We start from the raw sequence: 23,673 nt of genomic DNA, 5'->3' as shown, positions 1-23,673 counted from the left end.
GAGCTACGCAGGGTTAGCCACTAACTCGGAGTTAACCGTTGTTGCTCATTATAATAATATTCTGTTTTCGTACCTAGTTGCAAATATTCTACAGGCATATTCTATCCTAAGCAAATTTACCAGTGAGATTGAGTTTACGAGAATGTTCAGAATAATTCAGCATCTAACGTAAGACCGACTTTACATAATCTAGAACTTAAGTAGATATTTAAGGTACTCTATGAATAAGTGACAAGTCAAGACAAGTCTAGCGCATCGAAGTTCGAAGCACTAAGCTTGTTAGGCAACTGCAAGATGGAGCTTTGCACTGAGTTAATCTTAGGTTTAGAATGCTTGTTAATAATTTATATTGAAATGGCTATAGACTAACGGATTCATCTATAATCTAGGTACCTATTTCAAAGTCAAAGGCAAGAAGTAGTATGAATGGAAACGCGAGAATTAATTTTGTTCCTATTAACTATATATACGGTTTGCTTTTATCGTTAAAATTAAACCGAAAGATAACGGGATAACCAGTAGGTATTTATTAACCATATAATTTACAAAAAGTAAAATCAAATCTGGCAGTTTTTGATATCAGTGTGAAATGTGACCTTTCTTGAAACAAAAACGTCACCTTTGACACTGACACATCTAATCCATATCGTTTCTAGATCTATTAATTGACGTATCTTAAAGTTCGAATCGGGCAGTAGGAATATCTGTGTATACTGAATAGTATACGTAATAATAAACATGGAATGGAGTATCTGTGGAAAATTGTTCAACCACTTGGAAATCAGTGAACTGTGAAATTTCTGTGATCAAGAATTATGTACAGTGACCATCAAAAGTAGCGGATAAGATTATAATCGTCAAAAGAACTTTATGAAAACATATCTTTGTACATAGGTACAGTCGCTATCAGATATATCGGAGCGGCCAAGGTGTTCACAAATATCTGAACACGCCTCTATTGTCAGGGCGTTAGAGTGCGTGTTCAGATATTGTGAACACTTTGGCCGCTCCTATATATCTGATGGCGACTGTACAAAGATAAGATCTATTTACATATATAGGTAGATCTTTAGAAGATACTTTTGAATGGAAACTGTAGAGATCTCTCTATGTATTTGGTAAACTATTTAGGTATCCCCTTATTCATAAACGGGCTACAAACCTTAGTAATTAACTAATAATCGTTTGTCCTTATCTGTCATTTTCAGTTATGTATTCGTAAGATTTGACATTTGACAACCGGTCTGGCCTAGTGGGTAGTGACACTGCCTATGAAGCCGATGGTCCCGGGTTCGAATCCTGGTAAGGGCATTTATTTGTATGATCATACAGATATTTGTTCCTGAGTCATGGTTGTTTTCTATGTAATTAAATATTTATATATATTATATACATCGTTGTCTGAGTACCCACAACACAAGCTTTCTTGAGTTTACCGTGGGGCTTAGTTAATTTGTGTAAAAAATGTCCTATAATATTTATTTATTTATTTATTATAATATAACTAAATCAGGCCCGTAAATTTTTTATGAATATGAGGGGTGGAGGGTGGAGGGTATTCGTTGTTATAAAACGCCAATTAAAACGTAATTTTTCTATGGAAACTATCACGTGATATTTCGTAGTATCTGTCATTCTCATACATTCTTTTCTTTTCGTTTAGGGTTCGGCGATATAGGTATGAATGTCACCTTGGCTAGGTCCCTCGATTGGAACCTTATTCTATCCGTTTTAGGGTTCCGTACCCAAAGGGTAAAACGGGACCCTATTACTAAGACTTCGCTGTCCGTCCGTCCGTCCGTCCGTCCGTCTGTCACCAGGCTGTATCTCACGAACCGTGATAGCTAAACAGTTGAAATTTTCACAGATGATGTATTTCTGTTGCCGCTATAACAACAAATACTAAAAACAGAATAAAATAAAGATTTAAATGGGGCTCCCATACAACAAACGTGATTTTTGACCAAAGTTAAGCAACGTCGGGCGTGGTCAGTACTTGGATGGGTGACCGTTATTTTTTTCATTTTTTTTTGTTTTCTTTTTGCTTTATGGTACGGAACCCTTAGTGCGCGAGTCCGACTCGCACTTGCCCGGTTTTTATTAATGCTGACTGTATGTACTCTACACCCAATTTAATATTCTCTTAACATGAATCCCTATGAAAGAAAACGTAATATTCTTCATGTAGGTATTTAATCAAGCCCGTTTTCTTATTTTTCTATAATTTACAAAAGCAGCAGTACAATGTGTTTCTTTATTACGTTATTGCGTTTTTGAAGGCCTTCTTACCTACATTAGTAACATTTAATTTAGATCCTACATTTACTGTTTATATTGTTAATATATTTTTCTGAAAATCGCTGCCTTACCTATAGTTTTTCACGAAACGAAAAAAGACTAGATATAGAAAATTTTGGTAAAAATGGCAATTCGACGACCGGTCTGGTCTAGTGGGACGACCGGTCTGGTCTGGTCAAGTGAGACGACCGGTCTGGCCTAGTGGCACGACCGGTCTGGCCTAGTGGATAGTGACCCTGCCTGTGAAGCCGATGGTCCTGGGTTCGAATACTAATATTTGTTCCTGAGTCATGGGTTTTTTCTATCTATATAAGTATGTAAAATCATTGCCTAGCACCCATAATACAAGCTTTGCTTAGTTTGGGGCTAGGTTGATCTGTTTAAGTTGTTTCCTGATACTTATTTCATTTAATATTTTGATGAACAAAGACCGCAAGACACATCTACCACTTATCTCAAGCGGTTAATAAAGTAGTTACATGGTGGTTTTCTAGTAGAAAGTAGCTTAGTTTTGTAACTAAACCCAGTTTAAGTACCGTAAAAGTAAGTATATAACTATGCCCTTTAACATAACTTTGCCCACCGCGTCACATTCGGGTAAATGCGAAATAACTTTTAAAATTTGTTTTACTTACAGCTACCTAATAGACTTTCAGAAGAAAAGTAAAGTAAAAAGAAAAAAGTAAGTTAAAAATAGTTACAGATAGGTACACTTTCTGAAGTGAAGACAGTGTATGTGTAAGTATGTAACTACTTTTAAGTTATCTCGCTTTTACTGAACTTTGACGCGGTGGGCAAATTTATGTTACAGACCCAAGTTTTATACTTTTACTACGGTATTTAAGGATGATTCAGAACGTGTTCGTGATTCCAAAAGCCGTCTCTCGACGAGTTCTCCTCTTTAAGAACCTATTTTCTCATCGATAATGGCGGACTATCGAATTTTAATTAGAACATTGATCGCCTTTGTTCTGCCCATTTATAATTAAGAAGCTCTTTGATCAACAAGATACGTCAGTTCTATTTATTAATTATGTCCTGTTTATAATTAATTTGGTGTAATTAATTATAAACTAAGGTTCTAGTTGTACGCCTGATATAAATTCGAACTTGTTGGGTTTTTCGATTTCTATTATGATAGTCCTAAGTATTTGAACTTGGCGGCGGTCTCAGCTACGTTCTATATTCCAGTGGAACGCACTGATGTATTTTAATGCTATATTAACTTAAAGCTAAGAATAAGACACCTCATGGCTCGCTGAAAAATTTTGAGTTTGAATTTCTGAACAAATACTTAAGAATGACTCACGCTAGGCCAGACCGAGCCCGATCCGAGGCCACCAACAACATGTTATTTTCTATGACAGCTGAAGGGCCACTGGTGACAGTCCATTCCCAACAACAGCAGCACTACCATTCATTTTAATATGGAAATTGACAATAACACCGACCCGTTAGTACTAGTAGTGCAGCTGCGGTTAGAAATGGAATGTTACCATAATGGTACTAATTCCATTTCTAACCGCAGCTGCACTACCGGTACTGAACGCGTCGCTGTCATTGTCAATTTCCATAGTAAAATGAACAGTAGTGCAGCTCTCGTTGGAAATGGACTGTCAGCTTAAGCACAATGCTACAGCGGAGCCGGCCTTTACTCTTAAAAGGAAACGTTAAAACTTTCCAGCAATTAATTATAAAAATAAAAACCACGGTCTTTTTCATAAATACAACTAGAAGTTAGCAAATGGAGGCGGATTAAGAATTCCACAGCGAGCACTCCAGTTCCGCGATTATATTTCCTAGCAAAAGTAATTCTGCCGCGACCTTTCGTTTGTGGTATCTTATTTATCTAGAAAACTTCTTTACACTTATTCTTTTCCTTTATTTCCTTGGATTCAATTGTGTGAAGTTTGTATTTATATTTAGTCACTGTGTATTTGTGTATAAATAAGCATTTCGCCATTGAAAAATCAGATTAAACTTGGAATTTACTACGAAAGAATCGTCATCATCTTCCTTGCGCTTTCCCGGCTTTTTTGCCACGGCTCATGGGAGCCTCATGGGGTCTGCTTGGCAACTTATCACAAAAATTTGCGTAGTGATTTTAAGAGACTGCCACTGCCTTATTGGGAGTCCAGTTTCCTCGCGAAATATTCCTTCATCAAAAAGCGACTGGCACCTAAATATAAAATGATGTAGGTACGGAAGTTCCGAAAAACTCATTGGCATTGGATGAGCTGAGGTTTGAACTGGCCACCTCCGGATTGAAAGTCGCACGCTTTTGCCGCAAGGCTATCAGGCATCTTAATCTACGAAGCTAAATTGAGTTCAATCAGTTTAAGACAAGTTTTGAGACCAAAGTTGCAAGAGTACCTTAAAGCCTACTAATAGACACATACATACGTAAGAGCTTAACTGTACTACGTTTATAGTAAAATATTTGGACGTAGGTAAAAAGCCTCTTCGGTCATTTATATGGGTCATGTCTCTTAGCTGATTGCTATTGATCGTGCACTGTTTATACATCTAAATACAATACCAATGGTCTGCCGGTGACACGGCCGAGTGAAATCGATAGCTTATTCGTAACTTACGTTGCGTACCGTGAGTATGTTTGTTATAAATGACTTGTACTTACGGTAGCTGAATTTTGAACGGTTCAAAAATATTACGGAAATCTGACGCTTTTCTTAATGACAATATTAGTATAATATTTAGTTACATTTTACTGAGGGTTTCATATTAGATTTTGAGAAGTAGTATCGATAATGCTCCAGTAAGAAAAAAGGGACTAAGATCCGTTTACAGTATCCTCCTAAGGCCCAGCCAAAACCCAAATTTTGCCACTGAAATTTAAACATATAGTGCACGTAATAGAGTTGATTTTTAATAGTTTAAATATTTAACGAAACAAAAGAAATGCAATTCTGTTTCACTTGAATATGGTTTTTTCATCGAACTGAAGATGTACTTATAGGTAGGACTTTCGGCCTTAGGGCGGTATGATGTCCGTAAGAAAGACGCATAACTCATTCCTACTAAAAAGTGTGTAAGAAAATACTAAGGAATGTAGTCGTGTTTCAAAGGACGTTTAAGTTAAAGAAAGTTTTTATTGTAAACATTAAGTTTTAGAGTGATAGTCATTGAGTGATAGTAAGTGAGCCGGGTGACTCAAATAATACATACGCAAACTTGAGAAATTTGGAGGGTGAAAACAGCACGTGTATTCGCTTAGGGAGGGACAACATTCATGACCTTCCGCTACCAAATGTCGGTATTGTTAGACAATGAGAATTCTGTACAAAGCATTGAGATATTATTACTTTAGAGAAGCGATACTAAACAATGAAATTGTCTCAATCAGAACTTGTACTACGCGACCAAAACATCGTAAAGCGCCGTGAACATTCATGGCGCTTATGTATACATTTAGGTCGCAAGATTCACGCTCCGCTTCTATGGTTTGTTGTCAAAACAACAACAACTCATGCTGGTTCTGCGGCGTACTTAATAATAGTTCAATGGTACGTACAGTGGCGTTCAAAAGTGCATGGATAGATGTCGACCGACCTTAATATTACGGTTGAAACATCTCCATGCACTTTTGAACGCCAGTGTACGTATACTGACGTGAAACAGCTTATTTAACTAATAACAACATTGTAATAATGGTATATACAGGAACACGTGTTTCTGTAAACAGAAACAAAAGTTTTGTCTGTTTACCTGTTACGCTCGATGTACAGTCAGCATCAGTAGTAGCGGATATAACAACGTCCTAAAAATATAGCCATTATCTAATAGATTTTCATATAAAGACGTATCCCTACGGTTTGGGTTCAAAAGTATCTGCCGGTCTAATTTATACACTATATATCATATCATCATCATCATCACTGGCCTGTCCATCAATAAAATGATGGTTCAAACAGCGTCCATAAGAGTGCGGCACTTGCGCAAATGAGTAGTAAATCCAATGCGAAAGCGGCAGCAGCGTCCGCATAGCTAGCAGGAGAATGCCGCGGCTGGTGATGAAGGGTATGTCATATAGAGTACTAAAGAAAATGTAATCAAGCACTCCAGTAGCCGATAGGCCGGAATCGAACCGGCGTCTTCAGTTTACGCGGCTAACGCCCTGACCACGGATCTTTTCATAGCGAGAGAGATGGTGCTGCCATCTATACAACTAGGGAGCAAATTCTAAAAAAAACTTGAATTATTCCTTAGTCGTACAGTCTCACATGTTCTACATACAAAGACATCTATCACTTTACAAAGCTAGTAGATAATGATGATGTGATGGCCAGTCTCAGACGATAATTTTACGGTTACAACCAGACAGTTATGGAGAGGGCTATGCTCGAAGTTTCTCTACGTGATCGAATCAGAAATGAGGAGATCCGTAGACGAACTAAAGTCACCGACATAGCCCACCGGATTAGCAAGCTGAAGTGGCAATGGGCAGGCCACATTGCACGCAGACAAGATGGCCGATGGGGTCGAAAAGTGCTCGAGTGGAGACCACGGACTAGCAAACGCAGCGTAGGACGTCCACCCACAAGATGGACAGACGACCTTGTTAAGGCCGCCGGAAGACGCTGGATACGGGTCGCTTCCAACCGGCGCGTATGGAGGTCCAAGGGGGAGGCCTATGTTCAGCAGTGGACGTCTATAAAAAGTTGACATGATGATGATGATGATGAACCAGACATCGTACATTTTCTAGCATTTCTGGTGCAGCGGAGTGGTGTTAGCGGAATTGGTATAAATAATTTCAACCCTAATGATTAATTAGCGTTAACTACGTTAATATTAACCTTAATGGGTCAAACAGATCACTGTGTTACGTTCTTTCCTGTGGACACACACAAAGTTAAGGGCTATAAAGGTTAATTTTCTTATTTAACCCTAACCCACATAAAAACGTCCTCCTTTTATTTACAGAACTATGATAAAATCATTACTTACATGCCCACAAGCTGTTAACTATTGCCCACAGGGGAGAAAAATGTGCAGTTCGCGCGAACACGCTAGTTTTCTCTCCTGTGGGCAATAGTTAACAGCTTGTGGGCATGTAAGTAATGATTTTATCATAGTTCTGTAAATAAAAGGAGGACCTTTTTACGTGGGTTAGGGTTAAATAAGAAAATTAACCTTTATAGCCCTTAACTTTGTGTGTGTCCACAGGAAAGAACGTAACACAGTGATCTGTTTGACCCTAATTTACTATTTCAGTTGAAATTATCTATACCAATTCGGTTAACACCATTTTTCTGCACCAAAAATGCTGGAAAATGTACGATGTCTCGTTATAACTCACGTGTTTTACTGCCGTATTCGAGCTTCAAGATATTCACAAGAGACGACACGTAGTAGATTAGATACGTTATAGTTTAGATATCAACTAGTTCTCTTTTGCAGCGCAATTCGGGCAACCAATGTCACTTTAACGTTAGATACCTAGAGTAAGATATCTATTAGATGTGAATTGGATCTCTAAGTCATATCCTGTGGAAATCGTTCAAGAGTATCTCCAGAATCGCGTAAATATCAAATTTGACAGGTTAGATCTTAAACATATCGTTATTGTATCTTGGTGATGTCTAAAAGATATCTAGGATATGTCTATTTCAAAATCCGAATCGGGCCCCTAGTCACACGCGCGGCTAGAAGAGATCTGCCATTTCCAGACTTCGATCATATTATTTTTAAGATCTGAATACGCCTCTTGTCCTGTCACGACCAAGCGAAGAGTAAACAAAGCCCTTAATACCCCAACTCAAATTAAACAACAGTTACACTAACAAATAATATCATTCCATTTTAGAACTTACGACTGTCTAATAAGAATCAAATTTGAATAAGTATTTAAGTAATCTACCTTGATGAAGATTGTACTGCGAAATTGGGCATCTGAAGGCTTACCGCGAACCACGTTCGACGTGTTGCCTCTCTGTCGCACTTGTTAATTCGTATGTAAGTGTGATAGAGCAACACGTTGAACGTGGTTCGCAGTAGGCCTTCAGAAAAAGGTCATTAAGGTTTCGCAAACAGGAACGTTTGAAACGGGTTTATTGCCTGGTATTCGCTTTTGACAAATATTTGATTGGTTTTACATGGGATTGGAAAATGTGTTGTTTCTTAAGACTTAAGACTGTTTTCTTAAATCCAATTAGTTTACTCCAAAATCAAGCAATGTTACTATCCGGTATCCGGCCGGATAGTAGGTCCCTATCCGGTATCCGGTTTACGGTCGGTATTCGTGAGAAGAGGTATAAAGTAGAAGCACAGACAAAACATCCTCCAGGCTGAGCATAGTCGCGCTACCCCCTCTGCCACGACGTCCGTGTCTTTGAACCGACCAATCACGGCATGGGACTTCGCTCACCTCGTCCCGCGCACCCCAGCATTTTTGGCATCACCGGTTGCATGAAATAATTGCTCTAAACTCGGTCTAGAGAATTCCTAGTCTATGAGTAGAAGAGATATATCTATAAAACTTGATTTCCACCGGCTTGCGGCTTGCTTTAGGCCAACTGAGAAGAAATACCTGATTATTCTCGATACAAACTCCATAAGAAGATGCCAGGAGTCCCAAAATCATCAATCTTCATGTGGGAATCTTCCTTAGAGGTTTTGACGTCCTAGTGTCACCCGAGTCTACTCAACGGTGTCTTTATGTAACTTTTAGCGTCGATAATGTAGACAAACTATTGAGAGCAAATAAAAAAAGTGACGAAGAAGAGCCTAGATAATATTTATCTTTAGTATTTATCCCAAATGCGAAGCGCTGGTGGCCTAGCGGTAAAAGCTACTTTCAATCCGGAGGTCGCGGGTTCAAACCCCAGCTCGTATGAGATTTTTCGGAACTTATGTACCTACGATATATAATTTTATATTTACCAGTTGCTTTTCGGTGAAGAAAAACATCGTGAGGAAATCGGATTAATCAAAATAAGGCCTATTAGTTTACCATCTGGGTTGGAAGGTCAGTTTGATTTCCCACAATGTTTTTACCTATACAAAAACAAATTAAATTTATATACCCATTACAAAAAGAAAACGCAAATTGGTAGTTCTTTATTAAACTAAACAAACGAATTGTTTTCTTTTCAGATTTTTTCTAATAAATGCAAATAATAGGTTTTTTATAAAGCTATTGACACTTTGACCCGCAAATTGAACACTTTGTCAAAAACAGCAATCCATCAAATTAATAACCCATGAAAGGTAATTGCACCGTTCGTTGATTTGATCGATTTCTTCGTTTTACATGAAATTGGTTTTAGCTCACACCACCGGTGATCGTCGAGCTGGCAGCTTCTTCGCACAAAGAATCAGTATTGCGATACAGGGAGGAAATGCTGCCAGCATGTACGGTAACATGGCGCAGGGCAATAGTTTTTAGTTAATTTTTAAGATGTTTGATTTATTTTTAGACTTAGTTTTTAAGTTTTATAAGTAGGTTAGTTACTGAATTCTGTTTTATTTGTAGGTATATTAAGTTTGTAAGTAGTTTTACTTTAATTATATTTGCCAGTCGCTTTTCGGTCAATGAAAACATCGTAAGGAAACCGGACTAATCCCAATGAAGTTTCCCAATGGGTTGGAAGGTCAGACGGCAGTCGCTTTCGTAAAAACTAGCGCCCACGTCAAATCATGGGATTAGTTGTCAAGCGGACCCCAGGCCGATGAGCCGTGGCAAAATGCCGGGATAACGCGAGGAAGAAGTAGTTTACGTCTAAGTCTATTTCAAACCTAGTTACATACTGAATTCGACATTTATTGAAAGTTGATGCTTTGACAAATTTGACACAAAAATTATGAGATCTACCTATATTGAACATTTTTCATAATTCTAAAAAGCTGGTGATGCTGAAGCTTATGATACTGATAAGTTTCTAAAGGTAACTGGATATATACAATTTTGTAAACAATCACTATCACAAAGCACCTTCGTCAAGTCGAAGTCGAACCAACCTCACTTAGCAAACTTTTGATCTGTCACAGTCCTCTATCCGCTGTCGTACCCCGTTGTAAATAAATTAGAGTCACCTGCCGGAACTTACATTATAACTGATATTTGAGGTATTTTCCTTATTTACACTGTGAACACTATGTTAATATTCGTTTCGGAGGCCAAGATTCTCTTTGGATCACTGAGACAAAATAGTTAGTTATGTTAATATTAATTATCGACTACAATTTCTTCTACATGGATAATTAAAACAGAAATAAAACTTTTGCCTTATTTCGGACATATGTACATTAGAGCCTTAGATCTACAATTAAGATTTACGAGACAAGTCACAATAACACATTTTAAAAGCAAGTGTGATGAAAAAAGTTTTTCACGTTTGCTCGTAAAGCATTTCCGCATACAGTCAGCAGCAGAAGTTGCTAAGCGGGTGAGGTGTTCAAAATGATCTTGACGCGATTTTATTGTTAAGAGAATAAGAGCGTGTCAAAGTAATTTTGAGCACCTCGCCCACTTAGCAACTTCAGCTACTGACTGTACCTAGCGTACTCTATAGGCATCGGGTTTCTATAGGCTCTTGTAACTGATTTTATCCATACCCCCTTATTTCATAGTGTACGTTCTTTTGCCTATTCTTACCAAATACCCTTGTATCCTTAATAGTTATGTCAAGGATCTTTGGGGTGTCGGTGGCACGGTAACTTTATAATGATAACTACATTATATTGGTTTAATTCACTATTTAATTTAATACAACTTTCTTTTACATGCTCTCGTCGAGTCCGTTTTACAACTCTCTCCGTAGTGTTGCCAACAACACCCTCTTCTTTTTCCTCGACATGAGTCTCTTCGGATGCGTGGCGATTCGCCACACCACCCCCCCACGGAGACAATAAAACCACATAAAATTATATAACACACAAACAAAAATATTACATACCATCACGTGATAATTTTTGGACCAGACAGTATTACACTTAAAATTTTGGTGCGTGGCGATTCGCCGCACCACCCCCCCACGGAGACAATTGAACCATCTAATCTTTTATAATCGACAAACAAAAATATTATAAATCTAACCTATTCTTGTGCTTTACTATCCTCCCTGCCCTAGTGACTATAGGTATAGGAGCGGGAGTTGGAGAATGGGTAGTAGGACCTGGAACGGGCACTGGCGCTGGAGAAGCATCTGGTGCAGGTGCTGCAGCAGGTAATGGCAGAACAGAAGTTTGACTGGGCTCCGAGCTATCTATGTGTGCTGGTTTTACTCTGTCAATACTGACGGTAGCCTCTCTGCCATTTATATCTATGGTCAGGGTTTTGCCCTGCCTCTGTTTGACTAGATACGGTCCAGTGTAAGGTGGTTGCAGAGAGCGCCGCACTGAATCGTCTCGAAGAAATACGTGTGTCGCGATATTCAGGTCTTTAAAAACAAATGAAGATGGTTGGATATGATGGGCAGCGGGTGTGGCTCGTAGTCCTTTCATATGGTTTCTCAATCGAGTAACAAAATCCATCATTACCTCAGAACCTGCTGTTTTCTCTGGAGCAACGATGAGCTCGCCGGGGAGACGAAGAGGCTCACCGTACAGTAGCTCGGCGGCAGACGTTTTCAAGTCTTCTTTAAGTGCGGTTCTCATGCCTAATAATACCAGAGGCAATGCTGTTAACCAGGTCTCTCCGTGGCACATGACAGCCGCTTTTAATTGACGGTGCATGCGCTCCACCATTCCATTCGCTTGTGGGTGATACCCAGTCGTCCGAACGCGATTAGTACCGCAAACGTCCATGAGGCGATGAAAAAGGTTTGATTCAAACTGACGTCCTTGGTCAGTGGTTACCACAGAGGGTACCCCGTATCGGGATATCCATTCCCGGGTGAACGTTTCTGCTACTTCTTCTGCCGTGATCCCGACCATTGGCCAAGCCTCTGGCCACCGGGTAAATCTGTCGACAGCTGTCAAACAGTACTGGTAACCTTTACTGTGGGGCAAGGGGCCGATGATATCGAGATGTACATGGCGTAGGCGAAGGGAAGGGCTAGTAAACTTCTCCAATGGTGCGTTTACGTGTCTGGTAACTTTACAGCGTTGGCAAGCAAGGCAGCTACGTGCCCATTGTCGACATTCCTTCCTTATGTTAGGCCAGACAAAACGATCAGCCATCAAACGGGCCGAAGCTCGAGCGCCAGGGTGGCTGAGATTGTGGATCTTCTCAAAGTACTTCCGACGGAAGGCTGGAGTTAGGTATGGACGAGGTTTACCTGTCGATACGTCGCAAAAAATTTTCACATTGATGCCTGGTAAATTTATCTTTTCGATTTTTAAAGAGGAATTAGTTTGTACCTTACGGAGCTCTTCATCAGTATCTTGAGACTTTGCCAATTCCGCGTAATCGTCCTCGATCCGAATCGCCTCAATTCTTGACATCGTATCCGCCACGACGTTCTCCTTTCCTTGGACATGCACTATATCCGTCGTAAACTGCGAAATGAAAGAGAGCTGATTGAGCTCGGCTGCCCTAAGCAGAAAACAAGTAACCCAGTTTTGGCAAATTTTTGAGGAGAGTAAAAAAACGTAATTTGTCTGTTTTGTTAGGTATTTGGTCTAAAATGTAACATTTTTTTATACCATTATGTTAAGGGCGATAAAATGAAGCTTATACGGACTTTATTTTTTTATATTCTTGTATACAAAACTTTGTACAGGCATAAAATGTTTTTTGTGTAGTTTACTGCCCGAAAATCTCAGAAACATTCTACACAAATTCAAGTATCTTGTGTTTAGCTTTGACATAGCAAGCACTTTAGCTTCTTAAATACTAAACATATTTGGCTCTCCGCTCAATAACTTTTCAAATTTTCATGCAATTCTGAAGGAAATGGTATCAAATAAAAGCTAATGACATAAGCTACCGAAAACCCATTTTTATTTCTTTCAGGTTTGTCGACTTCAAAATTTCTGTTAGATAATAAAACGCTTGAAAAAAAATTTTTTTTTTTATATACCTATTTAAAACTCATTTTCTCTTGGAAAATATACTTTTTTTCATTAGTAATGGATGTTCCCATCCTCAGACCTTCTGACACATGGTTATTGGTACCTATTTCATCGATTTTATTTATTGCCAGCGGTTATTTTGTGATACAATGTCCCATTCCTTCAACAAACCTTCTGTCTTCGTGGATGGGTGGTATATAAGATACGGTCGTTTATGCCAAAATACACAGGTATTCGACACTCTCACGGGAATCAAAATTTAAAGGGTACCTAAGTAGGTAGAACTATGAAATTTGGCAAGTAATATTGTCTTACACTATATGTAGAGGGAATAATCTGAAAACTATAAAGTACAAAAAAAGGAATAATTTTAATTTGTAAGGTGGGCGAGTCCGACTTGTTGCATTTTTTATAGTCCTATTTGACAGATGTCTTTGATAGGAATGAGGCTGGTGCATGGCATGGTGAGAGCTGGTGAGTCCATTTAAATCAATATTTGGGGACAATCTTTCACCGGTTGACCTAGCCCCAAATTAAGCAAAGTTTGTACTATGAGTACTAGGCGACGATATACATACTTGCATAGATAAATACTTAGGTACATAGTTACTTTATTTACTATTTAACTTTACTTATGTAACAAAGTAAAAATCTAATTAAATCCTTCAAGTCAGTATTACCTATTTCTTATAAAGCAATATCGATTCTTGGCTATGTTACCTATTAATATGGTAAGTAGCTAGAGTTAAACCAAGAAAAGTCTGCAGAGATTTTGACAGCACACGCAGTGCAGGTGTTATTTTAAACGTCAAACTTCTACGAAATTATGATATAAATAACACTGACACTGAGTGTGCTCTCAACATCTCTGCAGACTTTTCTTGGTCTAACTCTACTAATAGACTCCTCGAATGATTCACTTTACCACATAATATAATATCTTTATAAAAAATCAATTGTTGGCATTATTTCTGGATTAAATATTTTCCTTTTGGTCAATTGAATCCATTGAGTTATTGTTTGTTTCTATTTTTTCCAAAACCTTTGGCATGGATACGGCATGATTATGATTTTTGTTTTCATTACTTTTAACAACATTTTTTCTTTATACTTAAATCTCACAGACTCTTCACGTGTTAGCCTTTGACACGAATATTGCTAAGCAAATTTGTTTTATATATATATGTTTAAACAAGGTACCTTCTGTATAACTATGTAACTAATTTCTAACCTAAATTGCAGATTCTGTTGGGAGATACTTGTTTTACCATTGTAATAAACTGATTCGCAGTTACGAACATCTACGCTAAACTCAAGTATCTCGGTCATCTATATGAATTACAAGTATCTCTGTTTAGTTACTTGAATTTAGCGTAGAAATGGGACATATACTTGAATTTAGCGTAGAATACAAGGTCAAAAAAAGATACTTGGATTTTAAAAACATGAATATTTTAAAAACTACGCATTCTTTTACAATTATTTTTTTGGTGAAAGATGCGCCTGAAATTGTAGATTCCGAAAATCCAAAAAACCCGTTTTTGAAAATTTCCGAGATACTTGTTTTCTGCTTAGGGCAGCCGAGCTGTACCGGAGGCAGTTTCTCTCGACGCTGAGAAAAGGCATAGATTAATGGTTTGTGATCTGTGTATATGGTGACGTTGTGACTGGCCATATGCCTATTACATAGTATTAAGCTTAATTATCAATATAAAACTTATCAATATAAAGCTTTCGGGAGCTTTCTTGCCGGTCGTGTGTTTACGTTCACGATTTTGATTGAATTTCTAAACAAAGGTAACTAAAAGCACTTATTTTCATAGTCTAGTCCTTATCACATGTATCCACAATAAAATTAATTGCTAATTGACTAAGTAAAAACAAAATAACAACAAGGGTTTGTTTACGAAAACATTTGACAGTAAGAGAGGTCATTGACATTGACGGGTGTTGGCGCGGTGACGTCTTGGTATCGTTTTAAACCGCAAAATTCAAAAAGCGTGAGGTAGATAACAAGTTACAATAATTAAATAATTAACTTCTATTATATGCTTAATACATTATTATAAAAATAAACATGAAATATTTAGGTACGGATGCAATATTTGGAATCATAAAGGGAAAAATGTTAACTTAAACATACTTTTGGTTGTTTTATTATTGAGAATGTGCGCGTATCGTTGAAAAAATAACTTCATCAGCATTAATCGATTATGAGCGTTAATATGTAGGACATATGGCTTAAGTAAACAAAATAGGAATTAAAATCTTTCTCGTATGGGTTCAGTCGCCATTTTTGTGATCTTATTGTTCGGGAACGGTTCCATTGGTTTTGGCAGATTATGAGCTTTAATGGGTAGGACATATAGCTTAGTAAACAAACAAGGATTTAAGATCTTTACTTCTAAGAGGATCGTGTCGCTACTTTTATGACTGCGGTGATAGCCTCAACCTTGCTAGCATTAAACGATTATGGGTATTAATATGCAGGGAATAAGCATTTTCAGATAGTAAACAAACGGGGATATATGACATTTTTACTTGAAACTTAGAAACGTTTGTCGCCATTTGGATATTATATAAGGCTGAGCGGGCGTTGCTGGCGGACTTATTCATTCTCCGATCTTGGGCTAACAGTGTCCCTGGCTTTGGGCGTACTTAATACGGTTTTTTTTTATACTGTGTTTCTGGGTTCAGCTTTGGGGGTACAAGACCGTTACAAAGCATGGATTCAGAATGGCAGTTGTTTGAGGGAATTTCATATTTTGCGTGGGGTTATTTTTGTAAAAGTAAACTTAGATATTCTCGTAGCTTTTATAAGGTATCTTTTTGCTATTTTTAAAGCCAGATCATTGTTTGGACTGACAGTTTGTCCGGCTAAGCATTCACTCCGCCTAACGGTGTCAAAGGATTGGATGGTTAGAGGAGTCTTTAGTTCCAAGTGTGAGAGAGCTTGGCATTCCTTTTATACTTGCACAAGGGATGAGCATCTCACTGGTCTCAAAGTCCAGCTGTTTAGATGGATGTGGGGACGTCACGTGCGCGTCATTGGGTGTAAATCCTGCCCACTGAAGTCGACAGTAATTGAGACCAGGTCTCCTATTAAATTTATTTATATATTTCGGTGCTCCGGTTCATGCTAGTGCTGGTTGCGGGGAAAGGCTTCTGTCGTGACTGATATTACACTTACAATCTTTGTCTCGGCAGTGTTTTCCACGTGATTGGTATGTGTGTGTGCTAGGGTACTGATCCAATTATATACACGGATAGGGCCGGCTTACTTTCTGCATCCTAGCTTGCGAGCGCAGAAGGGGGAGCTACACACTACACTGGCCTGTAGGTTGCCTTCTCGGTTTCGCCTGCCGAATGATTACAGTTTATCGTAGGGTCACACATTTGTGTATATTACAAAGCATTAGGTCAATGGTAAGTGCGATCTGTGCTTTGAATATACTAGATTAGGGCCAATGTGTAGGTATAGGGTAGAATCACACACTAAAATATAGAGTTTCTTTTAGGTTGGTATATATTTCTCTTTTAAGGGCTTCAAATATGGTATCAATATTTTAAATCATGCGGTATAAGGTGGTTAATAATCTAAATCTCCTACTTATTTGGGTAAAAGGTATTATTTTAATTTTATCTATCACGATTCTGGTCTTCTGGAGTAGAAATGAAGTACTGGGTATTGTAATCAGGTTTCTAAGGTATTTACAAATCAAGTTCTTTAATATCAAGCAGGGTTTAGGAACACAGACTTTTCTGAGATAGAAAATCGAAGAATGGTTTGTTTTAGGGAACCTCTGGCAGGCAGAAGTAATCCAGAGAGTATTTCGAGCTAAATATATCTACTCGTCTTGATAGCTTCAATTTTAACAAATAAACTTAGTACTTCGTTTATACCTCTAAAAATCAGATTTACTGTTTATACTCTTATCTCTGAGAAATGGGATTATTAAAGGATTCGTATCCTTAGCTTTTGAATGTAAAAAAGATTAACTTTTGATGATTGTTGGATACTTTGACACTTCTTTTCATCATCATCTAGGTGCGCTTAGGTTGCGGAAGTGTTGGTCATAGCCCTTCCGGCTAAAATGGTAGGCTAGGTGATTCGATTGATTTTGTAATCGGACTAAGAGCTTTCCGACCTGCATCGGCCGTTTGGAAGCAGCACGTGTGATTAATCACCCATCGTTTAGAAGATGATAGTTAATTTTAATTAACCTTGAAATGCTAGGGAGTAAATGAGCTTAACTCAGGAGTGCTGCTCCGACGTTATCCCGAAAGCTTAATAGGCGTAGCAGGATTCTATCAACAAATATTTTTTTTTTATATTTATTTTATCATATATGCGGCATTCTTCAATATAATAGTTTTGGTTTTATTAATGACACTTACATTACGCTATAAAACTGGTAGAATTTTATATTTTTATAATAAAATAAATGGTTACAATTATTCCTTAGTTACGTAATAAATTATTTTAGTATTTTAAATATTCTTTCAATAAAATCTAGATAGGTCATTATATCGATTAAAACCAGTCTCCCAAAATTAGCATCACTCATTAAAGGATCTAGGTTTCCGCGGTCCACTTCGAGGGGTCCTAACTGTTAGCTAGACGATTACGAGGCCAAATTGTAGGGGTAGTTATTAAGGGGGTATATATATATATATATATAGGGGGAGGGTACAACGTGCTGTACTTCTAGCACGTGACGAAAGTGCTGCACCGCCTCATACACTGCCAGCAACTCGCGATAGTAGGCTAGCCAGCTCGTATATCGAGTTGGAAGCTTCCTGCTAAAGAAGGCGAGAGGTTGCCAGTTCTCATTGATTTTCTGTTGTAAGCAAGCCCCCACATGGGTTGATGACGCGTCAGTAAAGAGTCCCAATTGAGCATCATCAATAGGATGGGCTAACAAAGTAGCGGTGGCAAGATGTTCTTTACATTTGTTGAACGCGAGCTCCAGCTCAGGCGTCCAAGGCACCGGCTTTGGCCCTTTTAGTTGTGAGGATGCCAACACATTTGTGAGTGGTGCTTGGAGTTCAGCCGCTTTTGGGAGGAACCGGCGGTAAAAATTTACCATGCCTAAGAATCTACGAAGGCCTTCAACCGTCTTTGGTAGAGGAAAAATTCGTAGTGATTCTATTCTCTGAGGGCGGAAATGTGCCGTTTTTATTAATACGATACCCAAGAAAAGTCACCTCGTCTGCGGCTAACACGCACTTCGAGGAGTTGACGACGACTCCATACTTGGACAACCTCTGGAACAGAGCTCGAAGATGTCGAGCATGCTCTGCAGGGTCCCTGGAAAACACAAGGATATCATCAATGTACGGGTAGCAGAAATCAAGTCCCCTCACTACTTCATCCCTAAAGCGCTGGAAAGACTGTCCAGCATTGCGCAACCCGAAGGTCATGAAGGGAAACTCGAATAGTCCAAAGGGGGTCGTTATCGCGGTTTTACTGATATCGGCCTCATGTACTGGTATTTGCTGATAGGCTTTTACTAAATCTATTGTGCTAAAAATTGTTGAGCCTGCCAGATTGTGCGCAAAGTCACCTATATGACGCACCGGATATCGATCTGGAACTGTTCTAGAATTTAGTATACGGTAGTCGCCACACGGACGCCATCCATGCTCACCTTTTCTTGCCATGTGTAAGGGTGAAGCCCAGGGGCTGCTTGATAGGCGAGCAGTTCCACACTTCACCATATCATCAAACTCTTTCTTTGCTGCCTGTAGTTTTTGAGGTGCAAGTCTTCGTGGACGGCATGACACAGGCGGCCCTTCTGTTGTGATGATGTGGTGTACTGTTGAGTCGCAAAATATCAGGAAATTCCAACAGGATTTTTGAAAATGGTGACTCTGCAACGATTGCCTTGATGCTTTGTTGATTAATTTGGGCAATGGTAGCCGGAGCAAAGTTCCTTGTGTTGCCATCTATCAGCCGTTGGTTGTGACAGTCAGGTATCAGGTAATATTCAGCCAATAAGTCTGAGCCGATGATAGGTGCGCTAACGTCTGCAATCACAAAATTCCATTTGTAAAATCGACTCAACCCTAGATCTAACTGCAAGGGAAGTGTACCATAAGTTTTTATAGCACTGCCATTGGCTGCTCGAACGTCAAAAGTTGTGGCAATATATCTTCCCTTAAGCAGGTTGCGTGGGAAGCAGCTGATATCAGACCCAGTATCGATTAAAAATAGGTGACCTGTCTTGGAATCCCTGACAAATAAACGGCGGCTGAATGTTGAGCAATCAGAAGCCGCCTCTACTGATTGCTTGGAAAGTTTCCCTCTTGACGGGGTTTCCAGGTACAAGGAGAGATACATTTTGTGGCATTTTTGCCATAGCGTTTGTGATACCAGCACCAACGTCCTCCGGATCTAGATTGCGACTGTGAATTAGGCTGGGAGCGGAAACGAGATGGCTGCGAGTCCCTGGTACTGAGGGCTTCAACTCTCATTGTTAAGTCGTCAATGCACTTCATGAGAGCAGTCATTTCCGACGGCCCAGGAGTATTATTATTGTTGACTGCACATGTAGCAGGTGTAACAGCCGGAGGTGATGCCTCCAAGAGCGCATCAGCTATTTCAGCTACGCTGTCCAACTCCAGGTCTTTATGTCCAATAATAATCCTCTGTACCTCTAATGGTAGGCGGCGTAGCCACAATTCTCGCAGAATCCCTTCATCTCCCATGGAAGTTCCTGCCAGCGAACGGAGATGTTGCAGGAACACTGTAGGTTTCCGGTCACCCAGCTCCTCTCCATTAAGCAGTTGACGTATTTCCTGAGGTCTAGAAATAGAAAGCTTCTTTATTAATTCTGCTTTTATTTTTATGTATTTATTCTCAGCAGGTGGGTTTAGAATACATTCTTCAACTAACTTGGCTGTTGTTGTATCGAGCATGGACAAAACATAGCCATATTTAGCTCCATCTGACTTTATGCCTCCTGTGTCAAATTGGGATTCTGCCTGGGCAAACCAAAGTTTAGGTTGATGAGTCCAAAAGCTAGGAAGTTTAACCTTAATAGCATTAACCTGTGGAGTAGGAGTTACTCCAAGAAGCGACACACGTTGCTGGAGTTCTTCAAACTTCTGTAAAAGTTCTGCATTTGCCTCTGTCCCCATGATTATAATTACACCAACGGATATAAGGTAATTTTTTCCTAGCCAATACAATATACAGGCCTACTAGTTGACAAGTCAATGATATTTACAGTTACCGAAACAAATTAATTTATATAACTGTGTTATTGTTGTTGTACAAAAGTTATTTTCCAGATCAATATACACGGGAGGTGTAAATAGAAACTTTAGAATAAGTCATTAAATGGTTACATTAAACTTATAAGATTAATTTTTACAAAGTTAGCGATTGTAACTACGAAAGTTCCAAGTAAATAGTATGAACACGGGTTAATATTAGTCCGATCACCAAAATATGAAGATAAACTTACAATTGTCCAGCTTTAAAGCAAAAATACTTGCGGCAAGGACATAACATTACTGGATCCACTGACAGTTCTGACACTGACTTTGACGTTTGAAGACTCTTCGCGCTTGAAATTGAATTTCCCGCCGTTGAACCACGGGAAAAGTATGGCTGACAAAGTTTATAATCGAAATTATTACAGCTTATTATGTTACTTCGAAATGCACTTCACCACTGTATTTCACTTTTATTTTGCTCGTAAACCCTTTGCACTATGTTCCGTACGGCGATGCTGACGATATGGACGATATGAGTAGGCAGCTTTTCTTGGAAATGCTGCCGCCGGGTCCGCCCAAGGTCAATGCAAAATTGGAGTCTCGTTCCGCGAATTCGGCGTGGCCTTCGCTTGGAGCGGCTTATTGGAATATCTGGCGTCTGTTCCTAACTTCCTAACGCCTCAGACCTATTCTTGCCGGCTTCTACAGCGTGAGAGATCGAAGTATCACGTATCAGCGTATCACTTCGGGGTCACCACTTTGGGGTGTCGGTGGCACGGTAACTTTATAATGATAACTACATTATATTGGTTTAATTCACTATTTAATTTAATACAACTTTCTTTTACATGCTCTCGTCGAGTCCGTTTTACAACTCTCTCCGTAGTGTTGCCAACAACACCCTCTTCTTTTTCCTCGACATGAGTCTCTTCGGATGCGTGGCGATTCGCCACAGATCCAAGATTGCATAGCGCAATATATAAAATATTTCTTTTACCGAAGGTACTACCCTTTTACTGAACCAATTCATCTTATTAAATGTGATACACATAACTGACTTGGATAACTAAAGTTAAATTATACCTGTTGTGTAAGTTTCCTAGCCGCCGGTTGAAATTCTACCTTTTTTTTTTTTTTTAGAGGGGAAATGCTTTACGCATACCACCCGGCGCGGGGACGGGCCGGGATGGTTATGTGGGACTCCCTGTTGTGGGCTAATGAGACCCCAGGTTTACCCACTAAAACCCCTCTGTTGCCGCCTCGCTGCTATATGGCGAGGTCCCAGGAACGCCGAAGTACTCTTCCGCAACCTCGCCAGCGGCTGTCCGGACTCGGACCCGACTCTAGGGGAAATCACCCCTTCACCTCAGTGGGCGCGTTGATTACCCATCGCGCCCGCCCACGCAGGGACCTTTGTGTGGGCGACCGACGTCCCCGAGCCTGGCGCCCACAAGCGCCCTTATGGGGGTAACCGGCGGTCATATGCCAACCGCCCCACGCGCTTGCGGCGCATTGGCTGAGAGGCCGGATCTTCCTCCCTGCTACGCTCCGCTGCCTCCTTCTGCACCATCACGTCCTCGCAGAAGGAGGCCACCGCCTTCCATCGACTCTCCCCACCAAGCATGGCTTTTACCACTGCTGGCAAGGACAGGTCTCTCCCCACTACGGCCACGAGTGCGGCCCTCTCATCAGCCCACGCTGGGCAAATGGCCAGCGTGTGTAGCGCCGTGTCTTCGGCATTGCCGCAGTCGTGGCATTGCATCGTTGGTTCCCGTCCCGCCCTCCTACACAGGTATCTCCCGAAGCAACCATGCCCCGACAGGACCTGAGTAAGGTGGAAGGAGAGGAACCCCCCCTTTCTTCTGATCCATCGCTCCAGAACGGGTCGGATGGCTTCGACGGTCCAGTGGCCGGCATTTGGCGCCTCCAATCTCTCTTTCCACTTCTAGAGGAGCACTCGACGGGAATCAAGTCTCCAGCGTCTGACCTCCTCCAGAGGTGGTTGGACCCCCCTGGCCCGCGCCTCAGAGACACGCCAATAAACATCAGCGAGCGCTGCTGCGTCGAGGTCCCAGGGCGGGTGAAATTCTACCTGAGTTAACCTGAATAAGCCTGAATCAATTCTGTTCAACTGTCATAACCAGACGTTCAATTGCTACTGCTGTAACTGATGTTACTGTTACCATGGTAAATAACGACGGTCAGTATATCATTGTATTTTGTATGATGTAGTGCATATTTATTTTCCATCGTATTTTCAGGGAAACGTACGAACGTGTCTTGGTATTTCAGTCAGTCTCTGTACAAAAAGTACTGACGTTGTCTGAAGTAGCATGACAAATACGAAGTATCTGTGGGCCCGATTGGACTCAAATCTAGGATCAAAATAGTATAAATGTTACCTATTTTGTCGTCGCTACAACGAATAAAAAAGTTGAAATTGCAATAAGCTATACTAAATTAAAATTGACTTAATCTTATAAACTTATTATAACAATTGTTTACGTCGAAATAAATCTCCTTCTATGTACAAAGCTTTGAAAACTATCAAAATTCGTAAACTTGTTATCTTTTTTGCATATTTCAAAGATACATTTTAGGATATTTATAAGTCTTGAAAGTGAAGTACTTATTCATTTTTACGTAGACATTATTTAAATTTATTCATAAACGATTTGGTAAGGGTTAAAGAAGTAGATTCTTTTGTCATTTTAACAGACGTTTATTTAAATGTAAAAGTCATTTGTACCTCGTAAAAGACAGATTTCGAAATACAAAGACACAGAAAGAAATCGTATTTTTTATTACTATTTAACCCTCTTAGCCCGACGGGGTGTTATAACACCGATTTTTTTTGGTTTTTTGTAGCGGCTAGTTGACAATAAATATGTTGATATTCGTAAATAAACGGGGGGTAAGATTTTTTGATTTAGGGTTATCTGGGTGAACTCAAAAATTGTTAGTTTTACACAGAACATAGTCAATATGTAATGCTTCATTCATATTTCAATACCTATCTAAGTTAGTTTAAGTGTTCATAGAGCTATCAATATTTTTTATTAGATAATAATTTTGACCAAACTAGTCAGTAACTGAGACATTTATTTATCTTTTTATTACTTTGTTCGGTAAAATCATCTTTAATTCGTGAAATATTTAAATTGATATAATTTG

The 23,673-nt window shown here is 39.5% G+C and overlaps 2 protein-coding genes and 1 long non-coding RNA gene across 4 annotated transcripts in view; 1 reads left to right on the top strand and 2 right to left on the bottom strand.

Moving 5' to 3' along the window:
- The window catches only part of LOC134670424 (uncharacterized), a 363,694-nt gene that overhangs the window by 31,270 nt on the left and 308,751 nt on the right, over positions 1 to 23,673 (bottom strand). The window lies entirely within an intron of this gene.
- LOC134670405 (fibronectin type III domain-containing protein 5) overlaps positions 1 to 23,673 on the top strand; it is a 177,580-nt gene that overhangs the window by 19,992 nt on the left and 133,915 nt on the right. The gene's annotated exons all lie outside the window — the stretch shown is intronic.
- On the bottom strand, positions 11,344 to 22,261 carry LOC134669855 (uncharacterized). The gene is made up of 4 exons (XM_063527473.1): positions 21,972 to 22,261; positions 19,662 to 20,083; positions 18,484 to 19,094; positions 11,344 to 12,759 (listed from the first exon to the last, which is right to left on the bottom strand). Exons 1-4 carry the CDS (start codon positions 22,259 to 22,261, stop codon positions 11,344 to 11,346), a joined length of 2,739 nt encoding a protein of 912 aa, XP_063383543.1.

This window comes from Cydia fagiglandana, chromosome 13 (genome assembly GCF_963556715.1).
Source record: "Cydia fagiglandana chromosome 13, ilCydFagi1.1, whole genome shotgun sequence".
In the NCBI taxonomy this organism is placed as follows: Eukaryota; Metazoa; Arthropoda; class Insecta; order Lepidoptera; family Tortricidae; genus Cydia; species Cydia fagiglandana.
This window is presented reverse-complemented; position numbering and strand designations above follow the sequence as displayed.